Genomic DNA, 21,018 nt, shown 5'->3' with positions numbered 1-21,018 from the left:
AACACGGATGACGTCTGTGTGCGTTCCACAATTTGCGGAACGTCTCAGACAGCCATTGATATAACTGTCTATTCTTGTCCGCAAAACGGACAAGAATAGGACAGATTATATATTTTTTTGCGGATCACGGAAAGGAGCAACGGATGCGGACAGCATCTTTTGTGGCCCCATTGAAGTGAATGGGTCCGCATCCAAGCCGCAAAAACTGCGGCTCGGATGCGGACCAAAACAACGGTCGTGGGCATGAGGCCTTAGGCTGAGTTCACACCTCAGTTATTAGATCAGATATTTCCATCAGTTAGGGCTCATGCACACAAACACATTTTATTTCCGTGACCGTTCGATTTTTTTTTGCGGACCTTATGCGGAACCATTCATTTCAATGGATCCGCAAAAAAAAAAATAAAGTTACTCCGTGTGCATTCCATTTCCGCATGTCCGTTCCGCAAAAACTAGAACATGTCCTATAGTACTGTTCTAATAGGGGCCGGCTGTTTCGTTCCGCAAAATACAGAACGTACACAGACGTTATCTGTATTTTTTGCGGATCTGTTTTTGCGCACCGCACAATACATATGGTCGTGTGTATGAGCCTGTGAGACAAAACCAGTAGTGAGCCATACTCAGAGATCAGGTGTAATGGAAAGATCTGCTCCTGTTCTGTGTTTTTGACCCGCACCTGGTTTTGGCTCATTATAACTGATCAAAATAACTGACTAAATAACTGGTGTGAACTAGGCCTAAAGTGAATACAATTGTAGCAATCCCTTAAAGGAAATGTTCACCCTTGGGGGGGTTAACCCCCCTCTCTTTGGCAGACCTACAAAAGGGAAGCATACTTACCTGCTTCATAGCACTGGGTCCCAGCTCCTTCTCTCCCTGGCTTTGGCTCCGTCATGTGGCTCCATGGATGTAAACTTCCATATTGCTGCCGCCAATCGCTGGCGTCACGTCAAATGGTCACGCAAACGGGGTATGTCACCACTGTGGCCAGAGACTGGCTGCAGTGGCATAGAAGTTTACATCCTGGGAGCTGAACAGAGAAGCCAGAGCTGGGGAGAGGAGGGAGCCAGCAGCAGGCAGGTAAGTATGCTAAACCCCCCTCCCTCCTAAAGGTGCACAGCCCCTTTAAAAGGGTTGTCCGAGTGTTTTCTGATAGGTTATCTGTATTTGATCAGTGGGGGTCCAACTTCTCCCACCATTCAGCTGTTTGAAGAGGCTGCCTCCTGGAAGTTGACCAGGCATAGCGCCATTCATTTCATAGTGGCTATCTTTGGTATTGCAGCTCTGTCCCATTCACTTGACTGGGACTGAGCTTCACATGAACATGACATCACTGACCTAGGAAGAGAGTGCACTGCTTGCTGAAGGGTCAGTGCCTCCTTAAACAGCTGATTGGTGGAACCCCCACAGATCACACTAGGACATCGGGACATACTAAAAGGAATGACAGAGTGGAATGCCCATATTTTCAGCCACTGGATCTAAACAATAAAGACCACATTCAGCAAGCAGAGGTCTTGAAAATTGTGAAGCATTCTGCAAGAACTAAGCTTTATTTCAATAAATACAGCATATTGCCTTAGGACAAGCTGCAGCTCTGAGAAGTGGTTCCATTCAGTCCAGCGCCTTCCAGCCTATAGATCCCTGTCTCCGGGGTGACTGGTCCCGACAATAGACGGGACTATGGCCAGGCTGCACCACATACTCGGCAGACGCATCATGCTCCTGTGTGACCACTAGGGGCGCTGTCACATGACAAGCACCGCCCCGCCATGACGAGACACACGTGACTGTCATGTGATCCACTGTTGACAGCGGAGGATGCTGGGAGCGTCCTAGTTATCGCGATTGCTGGTGGTGACCGGTGACACTTCCGTGTTGTTGTGGTGACAGCTGCGAGTTGAAAGGAGGAGGAAGAGGTCACCGGGCTTCATGCGGGGGAGTGGGCCGTGGAGGTAAAGGGGGCTGCGTGCGACTTCACTATAGGAGGCAATGACATTTGGGTTGTGGCTGTTGTCTGAGCGGGATTCCATCACTAAGGCACCTAATGGCCAGGAAAAGGGGTGTAATAGGGTTTAGAGGTCAGTTTAAAGGGTGTTATATAGGTTAGAGGTCAGTATAGGGGGTGTTATATAGGTTAGAGGTCAGTATAGGGGGTGTTATATAGGTTAGAGGTCAGTATAGGGGGTATTATATAGGTTAGAGGTCAGTATAGGGGGTGTTATATAGGTTAGAAGTCAGTATAGGGGGTGTTATATAGGTTAGAGGTCAGTATAGGGGGTGTTATATAGGTTAGAGGTCAGTATAGGGGGTGTTATATAGGTTAGAGGTCAGGATAGGGGGTGTTATATAGGTTAGAAGTCAGTATAGGGGGTGTTATATAGGTTAGAGGTCAGTATAGGGGGTGTTATATAGGTTAGAGGTCAGTATAGGGGGTATTATATAGGTTAGAGGTCAGTATAGGGGGTATTATATAGGTTAGAGGTCAGTATAGGGGTGTTATATCGGTTAGAGGTCAGTATAGGGGGTATTATATAGGTTAGAGGTCAGTATAGGGGTGTTATATCGGTTAGAGGTCAGTATAGGGGTGTTATATAGGTTAGAGGTCAGTATAGGGGTGTTATATAGGTTAGAAGTCAGTATAGGGGTGTTATATAGGTAAGAGGTCAGTATAGGGGTGTTATATAGGTTAGAGGTCAGTATAGGGGGTGTTATATAGGTTAGAAGTCAGTATAGGGGTGTTATATAGGTTAGAGGTCAGTATAGGGGTGTTATATAGGTTAGAGGTCAGTATAGGGGTGTTATATAGGTTAGAAGTCAGTATAGGGGGTGTTATATAGGTTAGAGGTCAGTATAGGGGTGTTATATAGGTTAGAGGTCAGTATAGGGGGTGTTATATAGGTTAGAGGTCAGTATAGGGGGTGTTATATAGGTTAGAGGTCAGTATAGGGGTGTTATATAGGTTAGAAGTCAGTATAGGGGTGTTATATAGGTTAGAGGTCAGTATAGGGGTGTTATATAGGTTAGAGGTCAGTATAGGGGGTGTTATATAGGTTAGAGGTCAGTATAGGGGGTGTTATATAGGTTAGAGGTCAGTATAGGGGGTGTTATATAGGTTAGAAGTCAGTATAGGGGGTGTTATATAGGTTAGAGGTCAGTATAGGGGGTGTTATATAGGTTAGAGGTCAGTATAGGGGGTGTTATATAGGTTAGAGGTCAGTATAGGGGGTGTTATATAGGTTAGAGGTCAGTATAGGGGGTGTTATATAGGTTAGAGGTCAGTATAGGGGGTGTTATATAGGTTAGAGGTCAGTATAGGGGGTGTTATATAGGTTAGAGGTCAGTATAGGGGGTGTTATATAGGTTAGAGGTCAGTATAGGGGGTGTTATATAGGTTAGAGGTCAGTATAGGGGGTGTTATATAGGTTAGAGGTCAGTATAGGGGGTGTTATATAGGTTAGAAGTCAGTATAGGAGGTGTTATATAGGTTAGAGGTCAGTATAGGGGGTGTTATATAGGTTAGAAGTCAGTATAGGGGGTGTTATATAGGTTAGAAGTCAGTATAGGGGGTGTTATATAGGTTAGAGGTCAGTATAGGGGGTGTTATATAGGTTAGAGGTCAGTATAGGGGGTGTTATATAGGTTAGAGGTCAGTATAGGGGGTGTTATATAGGTTAGAGGTCAGTATAGGGGGTGTTATATAGGTTAGAAGTCAGTATAGGGGGTGTTATATAGGTTAGAGGTCAGTATAGGGGTGTTATATAGGTTAGAGGTCAGTATAGGGGGTGTTATATAGGTTAGAGGTCAGTATAGGGGGTGTTATATAGGTTAGAGGTCAGTATAGGGGTGTTATATAGGTTAGAAGTCAGTATAGGGGTGTTATATAGGTTAGAGGTCAGTATAGGGGTGTTATATAGGTAAGAGGTCAGTATAGGCGTGTTATATAGGTTAGAGGTCAGTATAGGGGGTGTTATATAGGTTAGAAGTCAGTATAGGGGTGTTATATAGGTTAGAGGTCAGTATAGGGGTGTTATATAGGTTAGAAGTCAGTATAGGGGGTGTTATATAGGTTAGAGGTCAGTATAGGGGGTGTTATATAGGTTAGAAGTCAGTATAGGGGGTGTTATATAGGTTAGAGGTCAGTATAGGGGGTGTTATATAGGTTAGAGGTCAGTATAGGGGGTGTTATATAGGTTAGAGGTCAGTATAGGGGGTGTTATATAGGTTAGAGGTCAGTATAGGGGGTGTTATATAGGTTAGAGGTCAGTATAGGGGGTGTTATATAGGTTAGAGGTCAGTATAGGGGGTGTTATATAGGTTAGAGGTCAGTATAGGGGGTGTTATATAGGTTAGAGGTCAGTATAGGGGGTGTGATATAGGTTAGAGGTCAGTATAGGGGGTGTTATATAGGTTAGAGGTCAGTATAGGGGGTGTTATATAGGTTAGAGGTCAGTATAGGAGGTGTTATATAGGTTAGAGGTCAGTATAGGGGGTGTTATATAGGTTAGAGGTCAGTATAGGGGGTGTTATATAGGTTAGAGGTCAGTATAGGGGGTGTTATATAGGTTAGAGGTCAGTATAGGGGGTGTTATATAGGTTAGAGGTCAGTATAGGGGGTGTTATATAGGTTAGAGGTCAGTATAGGGGGTGTTATATAGGTTAGAGGTCAGTATAGGGGGTGTTATATAGGTTAGAGGTCAGTATAGGGGGTGTTATATAGGTTAGAGGTCAGTATAGGGGGTGTTATATAGGTTAGAGGTCAGTATAGGGGGTGTTATATAGGTTAGAGGTCAGTATATGGGGTGTTATATAGGTTAGAGGTCAGTATAGGGGGTATTATATAGGTTAGAGGTCAGTATAGGGGTGTTAAATAGGTAAGAGGTCAGTATAGGGGTGTTATATAGGTTAGAGGTCAGTATAGGGGGTGTTATATAGGTTAGAGGTCAGTATAGGGGTGTTATATAGGTTAGAGGTCAGTATAGGGGTGTTATATATGTTAGAGGTCAGTATATGGGGTGTTATATAGGTTAGAGGTCAGTATAGGGGGTGTTATATAGGTTAGAGGTCAGTATAGGGGGTGTTATATAGGTTAGAGGTCAGTATAGGGGGTGTTATATAGGTTAGAGGTCAGTATAGGGGGTGTTATATAGGTTAGAGGTCAGTATAGGGGGTGTTATATAGGTTAGAGGTCAGGGTAAGGGGTGTTATAGAGGTTATAGTATACAGTATAGGGGGTGTTATAGAGGTTAGAGGTCAGTATAAAGGGTGCTATAGTGATACTATAGAGGTCTCAGGCAGTGTATGTAATTGCTGTTGACATATTGTATATATTGTATTGCTGTAGAGGTCGGGGGGGGGTCAATACAAAGTGTTACTGTAGAGGTTGGGGACAGTATAAGTTATTGCCGTAGAGGTCGGAGGTCAGTATACATTGTTGCTTTAGAGGTCAGGGGTCAGTATAAGTTATCGCTGTAGAGGTTGGGATTCATTATAAAGCGTTACGCTAGAAGTCAGTGTAAAGTGTTACGCTATATGTCAGGGTTTAGTATACTTTTGGCGTTTTGACTTTCCGTTTGTGAGATCCATTCAGGGCTCTCACAAGCGGTCCAAAACGGATCAGTTTGCATTCTAATGCATTCTGAATGGAAATGGATCCGCTCAGTTTGCCTCCGTTCCGTCTCCATTCTGCTTTGGAGACGGACACCAAAATGCTGCTTGCAGCGTTTTGGTGTCCGTCTGGTGAAACTGAGAAAACGGATCCATCCCCATTGACTTACATTGTGTGCCAGGACGGATCCGTTTTCTCTGACACAATAGAAAACTGATCTGTCCCCCATTGACTTTCAATGGTGTTCATGATGGATCCGTCTTGGCGATGTTAAAGATAATACAAACGGATCCGTTCTGAACGAATATAGACGGTTGTATTATCTGAACGGATCCGTCCATGATGGATCCGCACAAAACGTGAGTGTGAAAGTAGCGTAAAGTGTTACTCTAGAGGTCGGTGGTCACATTGTGCTGTTAGGGGATATCTGTGTTTTCTGACTTCCCGGAGCAGTACATCTAATCTAATCTAATTAGTCCATGTCATATTTTCCAGGATCTGGACTCGCTCATGACATGTCCTGCAGTGATGCTGGAAGTATGACCATTTTGGAGACCCTTCCCACAATGACCCAACTCTTTGACACATGACTTGGTGATTTAACTTCTCTTCCTCCTTCCTTCTTTCAAACCTTAATTTCTTAAGAAGTCATCTCCAGACTGAATCCCAGATGTGGTTACATCAGAGGCTCAAAGGTTTCCCAGGACTGCTGTCCAGCAGCTGGGCACGCCGCATCCTTGCTGCCCTGGGTTTTCTTCTGATAATCTACTGGTATATGTCTACTGGATCCTTGTTCAGATCCTTGTGGTATTCAGGTCAGCCGCGAAGTGGCCCTGGGGCTTGTCTACAGACACAGACTAAGCAGTGGAAGACCTTGTTGGACAAGGGGGACTTAATGATAGTCTCCTTCCCAGGAGAGGAATCTAACTTGCAGGGGCCGGCCATTGTTGGAAATGGATTTATGCTGGTTGATATTCGCAAGAATACTTTATGGGTATCTTCTGTGACTGTACCGTTCCGTATGACGGACTATTCCCTGGTGACCTCTGTGAAGAGCTCAGGGGCAGCGGCAGAAGTTCAGGGCACTGCTGTCTTCTATAGAGAAGGTTTGATAAGGACTGTTCGCTGCATGCAAATGGAGTTGACAGACTCCCACCGTGACTGTGTCTCCGTCCGTGAAGACTACTTTGCACACAGGAACCGACCACACCTATACATTCAGAGGATCCACGTTTCCAACCCCAGCGACAGGGTGGTGGCTTTTGATATTTCTTCCCAGAAGCCACCTGCTGGAGCCAAGTTTTCCACTAGCATAGAGAAGATGCAGGACAGACAGTTCCTTCTCTCCTCTGGACGGGTGTCGTTAGAAGATGGGAAAAGTATCCTGGTCGTGATTGCAACTAAAAAGTTGGTGAACCGAGTGCAGGTCAGCCCCAGGTCCGAATTTGATGAAACCGTTCTCTCCGTCATCTATACCTCTGAACCCATAGACTCAGGAAAGTTGGAGGAGAGCTTTAGTAAACTACGAGAGTCTGCAAAGAAAGAGATGCTGGAGGTGATGCACATGAGGGCTGACGACCTCTACAATGAGCACCAACAGATCTGGTCAGATTTATTTGTTTCAGGTAAGATGCCCACAGCAGGGTAGTTTCTGCTGGTTTTCTGCGCATGTATAACTTGGGGATTTCGTTCTCGTTTTGCCCCAGATCTCACAATTTGCATGGCAAAGGGTGAAATCTGCACTGCAAATCCTCACTAAGAGTTGACATGTTCAATTTTTTTTAAATCCACACCTCAGGTCAGTTTCTGCACTGTGTAGATGAGATTTTCTAAATCTCATCTACCATATTTTTCGCTTTATAAGATGCATCTGGTGATAAGACACATCCCAGGTTTTAGAGGAGGAAAATAAGAAAAATATATTCCATTACACCCCCATGTCAGATCCTCAGATCGGACCCCCATATCAGATCCTCAGATCGGACCCCCATCTCAGATCGGACCCCCATATCAGATCCTCAGATCGGACCCCCATATCAGATCCTCAGATCGCACCCCCATATCAGATCCTCAGATCGGACCCCCATATCAGATGCTCAGATCTGACCCCCATATCAGATGCTCAGATCGGACCCCCATATCAGATGCTCAGATCGGACCCCCATATCAGATGCTCAGATCTGACCCCCATATCAGATGCTCAGATCTGACCCCCATATCAGATGCTCAGATCTGACCCCCATATCAGATGCTCAGATCTGACCCCCATATCAGATGCTCAGATCTGACCCCCATATCAGATGCTCAGATCTGACCCCCATATCAGATGCTCAGATCTGACCCCCATATCAGATGCTCAGATCTGACCCCCATATCAGATGCTCAGATCTGACCCCCATATCAGATGCTCAGATCTGACCCCCATATCAGATGCTCAGATCTGACCCCCATATCAGATGCTCAGATCTGACCCCCATATCAGATGCTCAGATCTGACCCCCATATCAGATGCTCAGATCAGACCCCCATATCAGATGCTCAGATCAGACCCCCATATCAGATGCTCAGATCAGACCCCCATATCAGATGCTCAGATCAGACCCCCATATCACACTTTTGGGGGGGAAAAGTGCGTCTTTATTAAAGGGGTTCTGCAGTTTGTTTAAACTGATGATCTATCCTCTGGATAGATCATCAGCATCTTATCCCCGCCGATCAGCTGTTTCAGAAGGCAGCGGCGCTCCATGAGCATTCTCACTGTTTACTGCAGGCCCAGTGACATCACGACTACTATCAACTTGCCTGGGCGCGGCTGAGCTCCATTCAAGTGAACAGAGCTTAGACGCGCCCAGGCCAGTTGATACTAGTCGTGACGTCACTGGGCCAGCGGTAAACAGTGAGAAGGCCACGGCGCCACTGCCAGCGCCGCTGCCTTCTCAAACAGCTGATCGGCGGGGGTCCTGGGGTCGAACGCCCGCCGATAAGATGCTGATGATCTATCCAGAGGATAGATCATCAGTTTAAACAAACTGCAGAACCCCTTTAAGCAAAAAATATGGTACTTAGCTGGTGCGGTATTATTATGCTGCGGAGTTCCACATGAATATCCACCATGTGCATGTGGCCTAACAGAACACCAACATCTAGACCAGGGTATTCTAATTTGATATGGGGGTATACAGATTGGCAGAATGCCATTTCACACCATGCCCTTCTATGTTGGGTGTAAGCAGAAATAGATTAGTGACAAGCAGCCAGTTGGTCGGTCTGGGCAAAGCCACGGAAGAGAGAACACGGGCACAGTGGCACACAGCTGCTGTTGACCAGTCATGAAGCCGAGTGACAACGTACGCGCCGATCTGACCTGTCGGTAAGTAGTGCAGATGGCAGTGCTTGCAGATGCTTCACCCATTTTGACCACAGATGGTGAGTGCCACTATGTGAAGATATGTGGTAATAGCTAGACTTAGGGCTGTCCCTGTCTGTATTCTCATCTGCCCTCCCTGCATAGAGACTGGAACAAGTCCATATCTGAATAAAGGAATAGGTTTTGTCCACAGTCAGGTCCCATGCTCACGACCGTATTTTTGGTCCGCTTCCAATCTGCATTTCTTTGTGGATCGAATGCAGACCCATTGATTTCATTTGTATGTCCTTTCCACTGTCCCCTAGAAAAAAGATAGAACATGTCCTTTACCTATCCGTTTTGCTGACAAGAATAGTCATTTTTAATATAGGGTGGGACATGCAGAACAGGAAAATATAGGATGCACGTGATTTGCCGACCGGAAAACGCATACGGTCATGTGCATGAGGCCTCAGTGTCCTGTACATTTTACTATACAAGTTGTAGCAATGCTGTAAAAAGCATGCAACAGGGGGAGGCGAAAGCCTGCGTGAAAAGACAAAAAATAGTGACACTTTTTTGTTTTCTAATCTGGTTACAGATTTTTTTTTTCTTTGATTTGCTGGACATGATTTTGGGGGCAGTCATCTTGCCTAAGCTTTTGTTAATGGGATTGTCCCATCTGGACATTTATGACACATCCACAGGCTATAGCGGAGGGCGCTCACTCAGATATTTCCATAGCAGGGGATGGAGAGCACTGAGCATTCATGGCCTCCTCTCCGTCCCTGTTGGCCCGCAGCAGGTCCCAGAGGTTTATGTTATATCCTTTTGATATGCTATAAACGTCCAGATGAGCGGCCCGTAAGAGCGTTTAGAAAGATGCCATACAGCTGCCACATCGGCCATAGACACAGTAGACTGGAGCTGACACATTGACGTCTGTTTTATTTTACACCTGCTCTGGTGTGTGCAAAGGTCATTCTGTGGGGAGGGAGAGGATCAGTTGTGTTTGAAACCTGCAAGATTTTAGGATTAAAAAAAAGAAATATCTAAAAAAATTCTAAATTAACAAAAAAACTTTGGCCCTGCAGTGGCAGTGAATCCGCCACAGTTATGTAGAGGCGCCGGCCTCTACATAACTTCAGTGGATCTACCACCACTTCTAAATGTAAGGCAGTTTCCTAGCTGTCTTACATTTGGACCATTTTCTACGCCTAAAACGGGCCTGCCAGCTATTTTCCACCCACACCATTCCCACTTTTTTTAGACCTGGCGTGAGCGAGAAAAAGTCGCACATTGCGGCACAAAAGAACTTTTGCGCCGCAATCTGCGCCAGAAATATTCCTAATATAGGCGTATTTCTGTTTAATAAATGACCCCCTTTATTTAAAAACTAGATAATTTTCTGATGACATATTCTCATTAATGCCATATACTTAGCATGGCTAGGTGGTATCTTACACTTGATTGCTGGGGAGGTGTTTGGTGGTACTAAGAGGTAGTTTGTGCAGTGCCTTGTGGTTGGTCCTGCTGGGGAGGTGTTTGGTGGAACTAGGGGGTAGTTTGTGCAGTGCCTTGTGGTTGGTGCTGCTGGGGAGGTGTTTGGTGGTACTAGGAGGTAGTTTGTGCAGTGCCTTGTGGTTGGTGCTGCTGGGGAGGTGTTTGGTGGTACTAGGAGGTAGTTTGTGCAGTGCCTTGTGGTTGGTGCTGCTGGGGAGGTGTTTGGTGGTACTAGGAGGTAGTTTGTGCAGTGCCTTGTGGTTGGTGCTGCTGGGGAGCTGTTTGGTTGAACTAGGGGGTAGTTTGTGCAGTGCCATGTGGTTGGTGCTGCTGGGGAGGTGTTTGGTTGAACTAGGGGGTAGTTTGTGCAGTGCCTTGTGGTTGGTACTGCTGGGGAGGTGTTTGGTGGTACTAGGGGGTAGTTTGTGCAGTGCCTTGTGGTTGGTACTGCTGGGGAGGTGTTTGGTGGTACTAGGGGATAGTTTGTGCAGTGCCTTGTGGTTGGTGCTGCTGGGGAGGTGTTTGGTGGTACTAGGGGGTAGTTTGTGCAGTGCCTTGTGGTTGGTACTGCTGGGGAGGTGTTTGGTGGTACTAGGGGATAGTGTGTGCAGTGCCTTGTGGTTGGTACTGCTGGGGAGGTGTTTGGTGGTACTAGGGGATAGTTTGTGCAGTGCCTTGTGGTTGGTGCTGCTGGGGAGGTGTTTGGTGGTACTAGGGGGTAGTTTGTGCAGTGCCTTGTGGTTGGTGCTGCTGGGGAGGTGTTTGGTGGTACTAGGGGGTAGTTTGTGCAGTGCCTTGTGGTTGGTACTGCTGGGGAGGTGTTTGGTGGTACTAGGGATAGTGTGTGCAGTGCCTTGTGGTTGATGCTGCTGGGGTAATACGGGTGCTGCAGAGTAATTTGTTTGCTGGTGAGGCCAGAGAAGAAAGCGTTTCAGAGGCCATACTGTGGGAACTATTCTACTGATCAGATCTTTAAAGCGTACCTGTCACCTTGCGGTGCGATCTGCAGGCAGCATGTTTTATGACAAGAGGAATGGAGCAGAGTTATATCTAGTTTTATGGGAAAATCTCAGTATAACGTGTATTTCATTGATTGAAATCCCTATTTTATTCTGGGCTTAGGAGTCCAGTGGGCGGTCCCGCTCTGTGATTGACAGCTATCACTGTAGGGAACGCTGTCAGTCACGGTTAGGACCGCCCACTGGACTCCTAAGCCCAGAATTAAGAGGGAAGTGAATAAAATAGAAGTTATACAGAATCTTTTCCCTGTACATCAATCTGCTCATTGACAGATCATGCTGCCTTTTCATGGTGAGAGGTTCGCTTTAAGTTAATGTAAATGTCTGGTGGAAGGAAGGTCACATCCACTGGTTAATCCAGTTTTAGGAGGTGGCGAGCAGGCGAGGTGACCCGGGACGTTGGTTGGTTTCTATGTGTACAGAACAAACAGCAAGGAGTACGGCGTGATCTGATTGGGCGTGGTATAATGGACGTGAGCAGTGACCCATTAAAAGGCCGGCGTATATCAGTAATTGACACGTTGACTGAAGCTCACAATCAGCGGAGTGGAAACATAACACCAGTAAAGAATGCTCTGCTCATTAAAACAAGGAACATTTATTTGCAAGTTCTGGTGGTCTTTCTGTCTTTAGACCCCATACGCATTAGTGTACTGCTGCCTGAACAGCTGGTTCGGCATACACTCTAATGTGTGTGGGGAGCTCCGGACTCTCCCCTCACAGATGATGTTGGGGAGAGAAGGAGTGGGCAAATCCTTTTGTTTTCCGGGTCTATAGAGGCTTCACTGAACCTGTATGTGTATAGGGGAGCCGGGATAGATAGCTGTCAGTAGACCAATGGTCCAGCCGACAGCTACTGAATGGCCAGCTTTACTTAAAGGGAGTCTGTCACCTCCCTTGAGCCTTTTAGACCGCTCATGTCATGTTATAGCACAGTTGCCCAACATAGAAATAGTACTTTTAGGGTCCATTCACACGTCCGTTTTTTCTTTCCTGATCTGTTCCGTTTTTTCTGGAACAGATCTGGACCCATTCATTTTCAATGGGTCCTGGAAAAAAACGGACAGCACAATGTGTGCTGTCCGTTTCCGTTGTTCCGTTCCGCATGTCCGTTTAAATATAAAACATGTCCTATTCTTTTCCTGAAAATCGGATCCTGGTACAATACAAAGTCAATGGATCCGAAAAAAACGGAAGACATACGGATGTCATTCCGTATGTCATCCGTTTTATACGGAATCCGTTCCTGGAAATTACATTTAATTTATTTTTATTTTTTTTTAAGAAATCCAAACAACTTTATTTGCTTATTGAAATTTATACATGTTTCCGTTTTTTGCGGATCCGCAAAAAACGGATGACATACGGAAACATTTTCAGGAACAACGGATCCGCAAAAAACGGACAGAAAATCGGATTATAGAAAAATACTGACGTGTGAATGTAGCCTTATTGTGTCCTTCCCACATCCACACGATGAAAAAAACACTTTATAAAGATATGCAGATTACCGTAGGTCCTGCAAGTGCCCAGGCCCCTCTGATGTGGCGGCATAACTGCTCCCCTTGGAGTCCTCTGGCCTGCCCTCCTCTCCTAATTCATCCTCCTCCTCAGGCTTAGATCTCCTGCGAGCGCCGTGCCCACGCCTGCACACTGTTAAGATCAGTGCTTCTGCCCACAGTGAATAGTGGCCAATGGGATAGAGAAGGCGCTCATAGGGTGAGTAAGTTCAGCAAATCAAATTTCTACTGAAAGAAAATAGTTTGCTCACCTATTGAGGTTGCATCAATTGGATGCAACCGCAATGAAGGTCAAATATGGATGAGTAACGGTTAGTGCAGCCTAGATTTGTCCAATCGCCTTGGGCAGGGGTAACGGTATAAAGGAAAGAAACGCTGAACTTTACGTGCAGCGCATGGACCACAAAGGGCGCACAAAAACAATCTGTCATGGGCAATGTTTAAGTTTCGGCAGTGTTCAATTTATTCGTAAGACAACGCGTTTCGGGGTGCTAAAGTCCCCTTTATCAAGTCTGAACTGGATGAGCAGGGCGAGTGCCGCGGTCATTCACAGAGGCACGTGTAGAACGCTGAACCTCGTTCTACACGTGCCTCTGTGAATGACCGCGGCACTCGCCCTGCTCATCCAGTTCAGACTTGATAAAGGGGACTTTAGCACCCCGAAACGCGTTGTCTTACGAATAAATTGAACACTGCCGAAACTAAAACATTGCCCATGACCGGTTATTTTTGTGCGCCCTTTGTGGTCCATGCGCTCCATGTAAAGTTCAGCGTTTCTTTCCTTTCTGTCCACAGTGGGCAGAGCAGTGCACATGTGCGGGCTCAGCGGTGATCCAATAACCTTGGGGCACATTTATTAGGCCCATAGCTGGCGGTGGATCCGCTGAAGTTATGAAGAGGAGCCAGCCTCTCCATAACTTCGACGATCCAGCGCCAGTTCTAAATGTAAGACAACTTTCTAGTTGTCTTACATATAGATCATTTTCTACGCCTAAAACAGGTGTAGAAAATGGTGAATGAGACGGGTATACCGGCCCTTCTCCGACCATTCCGCGCCCACAATTTTAGACCTAGCGTGAGCGGGGCGAAGTCACAGATCTGCACTTGAAATACGCCTAATTTAGGCGTCTTTCAGTATAATAAATGACCCCCTTATCTCTAATTTACTAAGAGATCATAAACACTTATTTAAGCCACAGTCTTATCAGTAAGACAAATTAAACTATAATGAGCTATAATGTTTATAAGGTAAGAGAGCAGAGATAAGGAGCCGTCAGCTGAGCTGCCTGATGGAGCAGGGAGAAAATTTAGATCCTGCTACTAGAGAAACTCAAAGCTGTACAAGAAAAAGGGCTCCATATTTTTAATAAAGACCAATTTAAAAATGATTTTTAGCTCAAAATGAGTAACAATGCAATATTTTTAAAAAAATGCCCCCAATGGTGTACATAGCCTTTTAAAAGGGTTTTTCAAGATTTTTTTTTTTTTACTGATGACCTATCCTTTGGAAAAGTCATCAGTATCTGATCAGTGGAAGACCAACATGCGGGACCCCCACCAGTCAGCTGTTTTAAGAAGGCACCGTTGCTCCGGTGAACGCCACTGCTTTCTTGCGGCTTACCAAGCACAGCACCGTACATTGTATAGTGGCTGTGCTTGGTATTACAGCTCTAGGCCACGTGACCGATGAACGCGTCGTCACTGGCATAGGAAAAGCACAAAGCCGGCCGCGGTGCTCACAGGAGCCTGATGCCATCTCAAACAGGTGATCGGTGGGGGTCCCGGGTGTTGGACCCCCACTGATCAGATACTGATGACCTTTCCAGTGAATAAACCCTTTAAGAAAAACACTTTAAGCCCTGCTGCAGGTAAGCCTTCACAAGGCCCCAGGCTGCCATAGCAATTAGGGATCGACCGATTATCGAAGTTACTGATATTATCGACCGATAATCATGATTTTCAAAGTTATCGGTATCGGCATCTAACCTTGCCGATAGCGCGCTGGACGCATTATCGGCAGTATCACAGAACATGAGCGCGATGCTGTCAGCGCACTCATGTTGCTGCCGCTGCCAATGAGGAGAGACGGGAGGAGGAGGGGCGGGCGCACTGCGCCACCAATGATAATTAACGTCTAATACAAATACAGGAGGCGGTGCCCAGCCTATATGACAGGGGAAGTAAAATATTACGCAGGGTCTTCCATATCAAGAGACTGTCTTTGTAGCTGCCCTCTTGTTTGGTTCATACATGAATATCTTGAATAGGAAACTTCTCCCTATAACCAGAGTTTTCCATAACAGGGTAAGGGCTCTTTCACACTTGCGTTGTCCGGATCCGTCGTGTACTCCATTTGCCGGAGGTGCCCGCCGGATCCGTAACACCGCAAGTGAACTGAAAGCATTTGAAGACTGATCCGTCTTCAAAATGCGTTCAGTGTTACTATGGCACCCAGGACGCTATTAAAGTCCTGGTTGCCATAGTAGTAGTGGGGAGCGGGGGAGCAGTATACTTACAGTCCGTGCGGCTCCCGGGGCGCTCCAGAATGATGTCAGAGCGCCCCATGCGCATGGATGACGTGATCCATGCGATCACGTCATCCATGCGCGTGGGGCGCCCTGACGTCACTCTGAAGCGCCCCGGGAGCCGCACGGACGGTAAGTATACTGCTCCCCACTACACTTTACCATGGCAAACAGGACTTTAGCGTCCTGGCAGCCATGGTAACCATTCAGAAAAAGCTAAACGTCGGATCCGGTAATGCGCCGAAACGACGTTTAGCTGAAGGCCGGATCCGGATTAATGCCTTTCAATGGGCATTCATTCCGGATCCGGCCTTGCGGCAAGTGTTCAGGATTTTTGGCCGGAGCAAAAAGCGCAGCATGCTGCGGTATTTTCTCCGGCCAAAAAACGTTCCGGTCCGGAACTGAAGACATCCTGATGCATCCTGAACGGATTTCTCTCCATTCAGAATGCATTGGGATAATCCTGATCAGGATTTTTACGGCATAGAGCCCCGACGACGGAACTCTATGCCGGAAGACAAGAACGCAGGTGTGAAAGAGCCCTTATTGAAAATGGGTTTCTTAAGCGGACCTCCCTTTTTTCCCCACAGTTTGCTCCAAGGCAGCCCAGAATTGCAGAGAATGAGTTTCCCTGACCCCTCACAGGCATGTAAGTACAAGCAGTCACCACCTATACCTATAAAATCTTGTGGTTTTCTGTTTTTCAGGCATTGAAATGAGAAAGATCAAGGATGCACATACTCCCTCCAGCGATACCATCAACATCACACTTTACTACATTCTCTCCTGCTCCCCAGCTCCTCTGGTAGATCCCCTCATAAGCAACGAAGAAAGAGATAAAATGGAGCTGTCTCTGAATTATGCCGACCATTGCTTTAGTGGCCATGCTACTATGCATGCAGAGAATCTGTGGCCTAGCAAGCTGAGCGGGATTACGCAGCTTGTACAACTCTGGGAGCTGTGGAAACTAACGTTGCAGAAAAGAGGCTGCAAAAGCCTTGTATCGGCCGGTGCCCACGGGCTTATGCAGGGAATGCTTCTCAGCTTTGGTGGTCTGCAGTTCACCGAAAACCACCTGCAGTTCCAATCTGACCCTCACGTTCTTCACAACAGCTACTCCCTACGAGGCATACATTATAACAAGGACCTTATTAACTTGGCCGTCCTGCTTGACCAAGAAGAGAAGCCCTTTCTGCACGTTTCTGTGAAATTCCAGGACAAGCTGGTGAAACTTTACGCTTGCGAAGCCGGGTGTTTACACGAACCGGTAGAGCTGACCTCTGAGCTCCGAGGACATGTATTTCCTGTGATGGTCACCCAGCCCTTAACCCCATTGCTTTACATCTCAACAGAACTGACCCACTTGCAGGACTTGAGACACACTCTACACCTGAAGGAGATCCTGGCCCATGAAGAGCACATGGCCAAACAGTACCCAGGCCTGCCATTCCTGTTCTGGTTCAGTGTGGCCTCTCTAATCACCCTCTTCCACCTCTTCCTATTTAAGCTCATTTACAATGAGTACTGTGGTCCGGGTGCCAAGCCGCTCTTCAGGAGTAAGGTATAACACTGGCTGCTTCTTAGATCAGCGCTGCCTTTCTTTCCGTTAGCTATGCTTTTGCCCAGTGATGCAGCCTGCAGATCGGGGCTCTTGTGTGATGTGTGCATGTGGTGGTGGGTTCTTCAGTTTCCATAAAATAAAAAGCACTGAGACAATGTCAAACATTTTCTAGTCTTTTACTTGGAATACAAATGTTTCGAAAGACTGAAGACTATGCAGCTTCCGAGATATAAGAAGGACCTTCCATGAGCCACAGTGGATCAGTCCTGCCCTGCACGCTGGCTGCCATCACCCTCCGCTGCTAGCTGTAAAATAGACTCTATGTACATGAGACAATATTTCCTATGTTATCTCGGAATATAGAGATGCATGTCCAGCCAGAACTACTGGATCACATCAGGGTCAGCCCTCATCGGGTTAATTCTGCATTGCAAATATGCGTAGGGTTACCGAGGTGGAGCCAAGCCTTCCTGCCATCTACTTACTCTTCCCGGCGTTGACCGTTTTTTTTTTTTTCTTCACTTTTTGTACATTAAAGATGAACATTATTGGTTTAATTCCAAGTAAGGTGTGTTTCGGGTCGGTCACTCCTCCTATCCAACATTATCCAGAAGAACCCTTGATTTTGGTTGAATTCATGGAGTAAATTGTCTCTGCTTTTTTATGGAAACTTTTCTGGTTTTCTTTTGCTGGTTTTTGCAGATGGGCATCTTTTGCCAATAAATCTGGTGTGAGTGGGTTGCTTAATTAATAATTTGTAGCAGATAATGTGTCTTCTAAAAATTGTCTTGGTCTAAACAACTTATTAGGATCCCACGCATGCCCCTCTCCTTCAGTTCTCAGCTTCCATCCCTTCATAAGTGCAGTTGTGAGAACCTGAGGAACAGATAATTCTTCGGGTGTAGTCACATGTAGCTACTGAGGTGCAGTTAAAACTGCTTGTGGTTTAGCCGTGGCACCCCAATGTGGCAGGCGAACTACATTTCTTTTACATGTATCACATGGTTAATTACCTTATTGCGTTGCCTAGGCAAAACCATGTGCGATTTTTCATATATGATTTTCATGTGGTTAAAATCGCACCTCAGTAGCCCCCCACCCCCCATATGTTCACATTTAAATGAAAGCCTCTGTTGCAGATTTCTTCTTATTTGAAGGGAGGAACAGAGCTGCAGGCACAACTATTATTCCTGTCGAAAGAACCACAACAGTGCATATACATGGCATTACTTATCCTGTACTGATCCTGAGTTACATCCTGTATTATACTCCAGAGCTGCACTCACTATTCTGCTGGTGGAATCACTGTGTACATACATTACTTATCCTGTACAGATCCTGAGTTACATCCTGTATTATACTCCAGAGCTGTACTCACTATTCTGCTGGTGGAATCACTGTGTACATACATTACTTATCCTGTACTGATCCTGAGTTACATACTGTATTATACTCCAGAGCTGTACTCACTATTCTGCTGGTGGAGTCACTGTGTATATACATTACATTACTTATGCTGTACTGATCCTGAGTTACATCCTGTATTATACTCCAGAGCCGCACTCACTATTCTGCGGGTGGAGTCACTGTGTACATACATTACTTATGCTGTACTGATCCTGAGTTACATCCTGTATTATACTCCAGAGCTGCACTCACTATTCTGCTGGTAGAATCATTGTGTACATACATTACATTACTTATCCTGTACTAATTTTGAGTTGTATCATGTATTATATACCACATTGACAGTTCTAATGGTTGTTTTTGGAAACAGTCATCAACTCACACCCCTAACAGCTCAGCTGAACTCCTATAATGCAGGGGGGCTGTTTTCACTCCATCACATTACTGTAAAGTTCCTAGTATAAATAGTACAATTACCAGAATGAAATTCTGAGACCAAGCTATGCAGACATATGAGCAGGCAGGGGATACTGGGCATTTCAGCTCTAAATCCTGCAGAGCTTAGAGTGCAGCTCTGAAATATACAGGATGTAACTCAGGATCAGTACAGGATAAGTAATGTAATGTGTGTACACAGGGACTCCATCAGAATAGTGAGTACAGCTCTGGAGTATAATACAGATGTGGCTCAGGATAAGTACAGGATGTGTAATGTCATTTTTTAACAAAAGGACTCCTGGAGATCTACCATTGATGGTTACCACATGTTGTGTTAACTGCACATCAGATACACTAGAGCAGGCATCCTCAAACTGCGGCCCTCCAGCTGTTGCAAAACTACAACTCCCAGCATGCCCGAACAGCCTACAGGTATCAGCCTACAGAAGGGCATTGTGGGAGCTGTAGTTTTACAACAGCTGGAGGGCCGCAGTTTGAGGATGCCTGCACTAGAGAGAAGGAGTTAATGTGGGGCCTTCCTGTTTTCAAGCTTAGACCCTTTCCCTGTAAGCAGAGCATTGCACCTTTCCTGCTAGAACAATGCACAGCGTACAACCTCCATCACTAGTCAGGGTTGTATTCTTGCAGCAGCTGCAGAGCCACAGGGTGACATCCTCGGTAAATGTCCCCTCCTGATATATATGATTGATGTGTAGCCAGTAGTCGTAATTGTTTTAGCCGAGCTTAAGATACTCATATGTTTTATTGGTTAAACAGGAAGATGAAAATGTTTGACAGCACATAATGATGCAAAAATTCCCAGCTCAACCAGAAGAGGCCGCTCTGCTGCAAAACCCCAACGAACCCGTCTCACGGTGTAACCAAAATGCACCCTTCCAACTGCTGTGTGTGAAGATCTGAAGCCACTTGGGAAATCCTTAGTAACCACCTAGTATATGCGCGATATGAATGTCACCTCGTTGGTACTTGGAACAAGGGACCACGATGAGGCACAAGGCATAAAGTGCCTCATCGTGATTCCTAATAACCAGTAAAGCAATATGCTAATAATTAGTAGATATGTAATAAAATGTCCATGATTGATCCAAATGGTTTTCTCGTTAAAGAAAAGTTTACAGTGAAATCTGTTCTTATTTAATTTTATGAATACAGTGATAACTGTAAGGGTCCATTCACACATCCGTGTGTGTTTTGCCGGATCTACGGATCCGCAAAACACGGACAGCGGCAATGTGCGTTCCGCATTTTGCGGATCGCACATTGCCAGCACTATTAGAATATGCATAGTCTTGTCCGCTATTGCGGACAAGAATAGGACATGTTCTATTTTTTTCAGGATCGGAATTGCGGACCCGGAAGTGTGGGTCCGCAATTCCGGATCGGGGCCGCACGTCGTACAGCCCCATAGAAATGAATGGGTCCGCAATTCCGTTCCGCAAAATGCGGAATGGAATTGCGGATGTGTGAATGGAGCCTTATAGTATCGCCCGGACTGTACCAATCTCGCACAAGCCAAGGCCTACAAGAGGTATCAAGCATCCTGTTGATTGAAGTGATATTGTTTGGATTGAGGTTTTTTTTGTAAATTTTGTATTTAAGTAAATCCACAGTTTTAAAACATCTTTTCTAGTGTTATTTTTCATAAAAATCTGTATTGTGCTGGGAAAGAATACAGTCTATATATCTATACTCTTGTACATAGGGGGCAGTATTATAGTTATAATCTTGTAAGCAGAAGGCAGTATTACAGTAGTTATATTCTTGTACATAGGGGGCAGTTTTATAGTACCGTAGTTATATTCTTGTACACAGGAGACAGTATTATAGTTATATTCTTTTACATAGGTCGTAGTGTTATAGTCTTATACATAGGGGGCAGTATTATAGTAGGTCTTCGTACAAGAATATAGCTACTGTAATACTGTCATGTGTACAAGAATATGAGGCAGTATTATAGTAATTATATTCTTGTCCATTGGACAGTATTTTACTAGTTATGTTCTTGTACACATGAGGTAATTTATAATAGTTATATTCTTTTACAGAAGGACAGTATTATAATAGTTT

General features: G+C 45.5%; 1 protein-coding gene across 1 annotated transcript; it reads left to right on the top strand.

The window, feature by feature from the left end:
* Nucleotides 1-1,823: 1,823 nt before the first annotated feature.
* Nucleotides 1,824-20,573, top strand: KIAA2013 (KIAA2013 ortholog). Its single transcript, XM_040430580.1, has 5 exons — nt 1,824-1,958; nt 6,107-7,236; nt 16,232-17,085; nt 19,708-20,117; nt 20,433-20,573. Exons 2-4 carry the CDS (start codon nt 6,282-6,284, stop codon nt 19,723-19,725), a joined length of 1,827 nt encoding a protein of 608 aa, XP_040286514.1. The 5' UTR covers nt 1,824-1,958; nt 6,107-6,281; the 3' UTR covers nt 19,726-20,117; nt 20,433-20,573.
* Nucleotides 20,574-21,018: the final 445 nt, after the last annotated feature.

This window comes from Bufo bufo, chromosome 1 (assembly GCF_905171765.1).
Source record: "Bufo bufo chromosome 1, aBufBuf1.1, whole genome shotgun sequence".
Taxonomy (NCBI): Eukaryota; Metazoa; Chordata; class Amphibia; order Anura; family Bufonidae; genus Bufo; species Bufo bufo.
The sequence above is the reverse complement of the archived record's forward strand: the minus strand, read 5'-3'. Positions and strand labels throughout refer to the sequence as shown.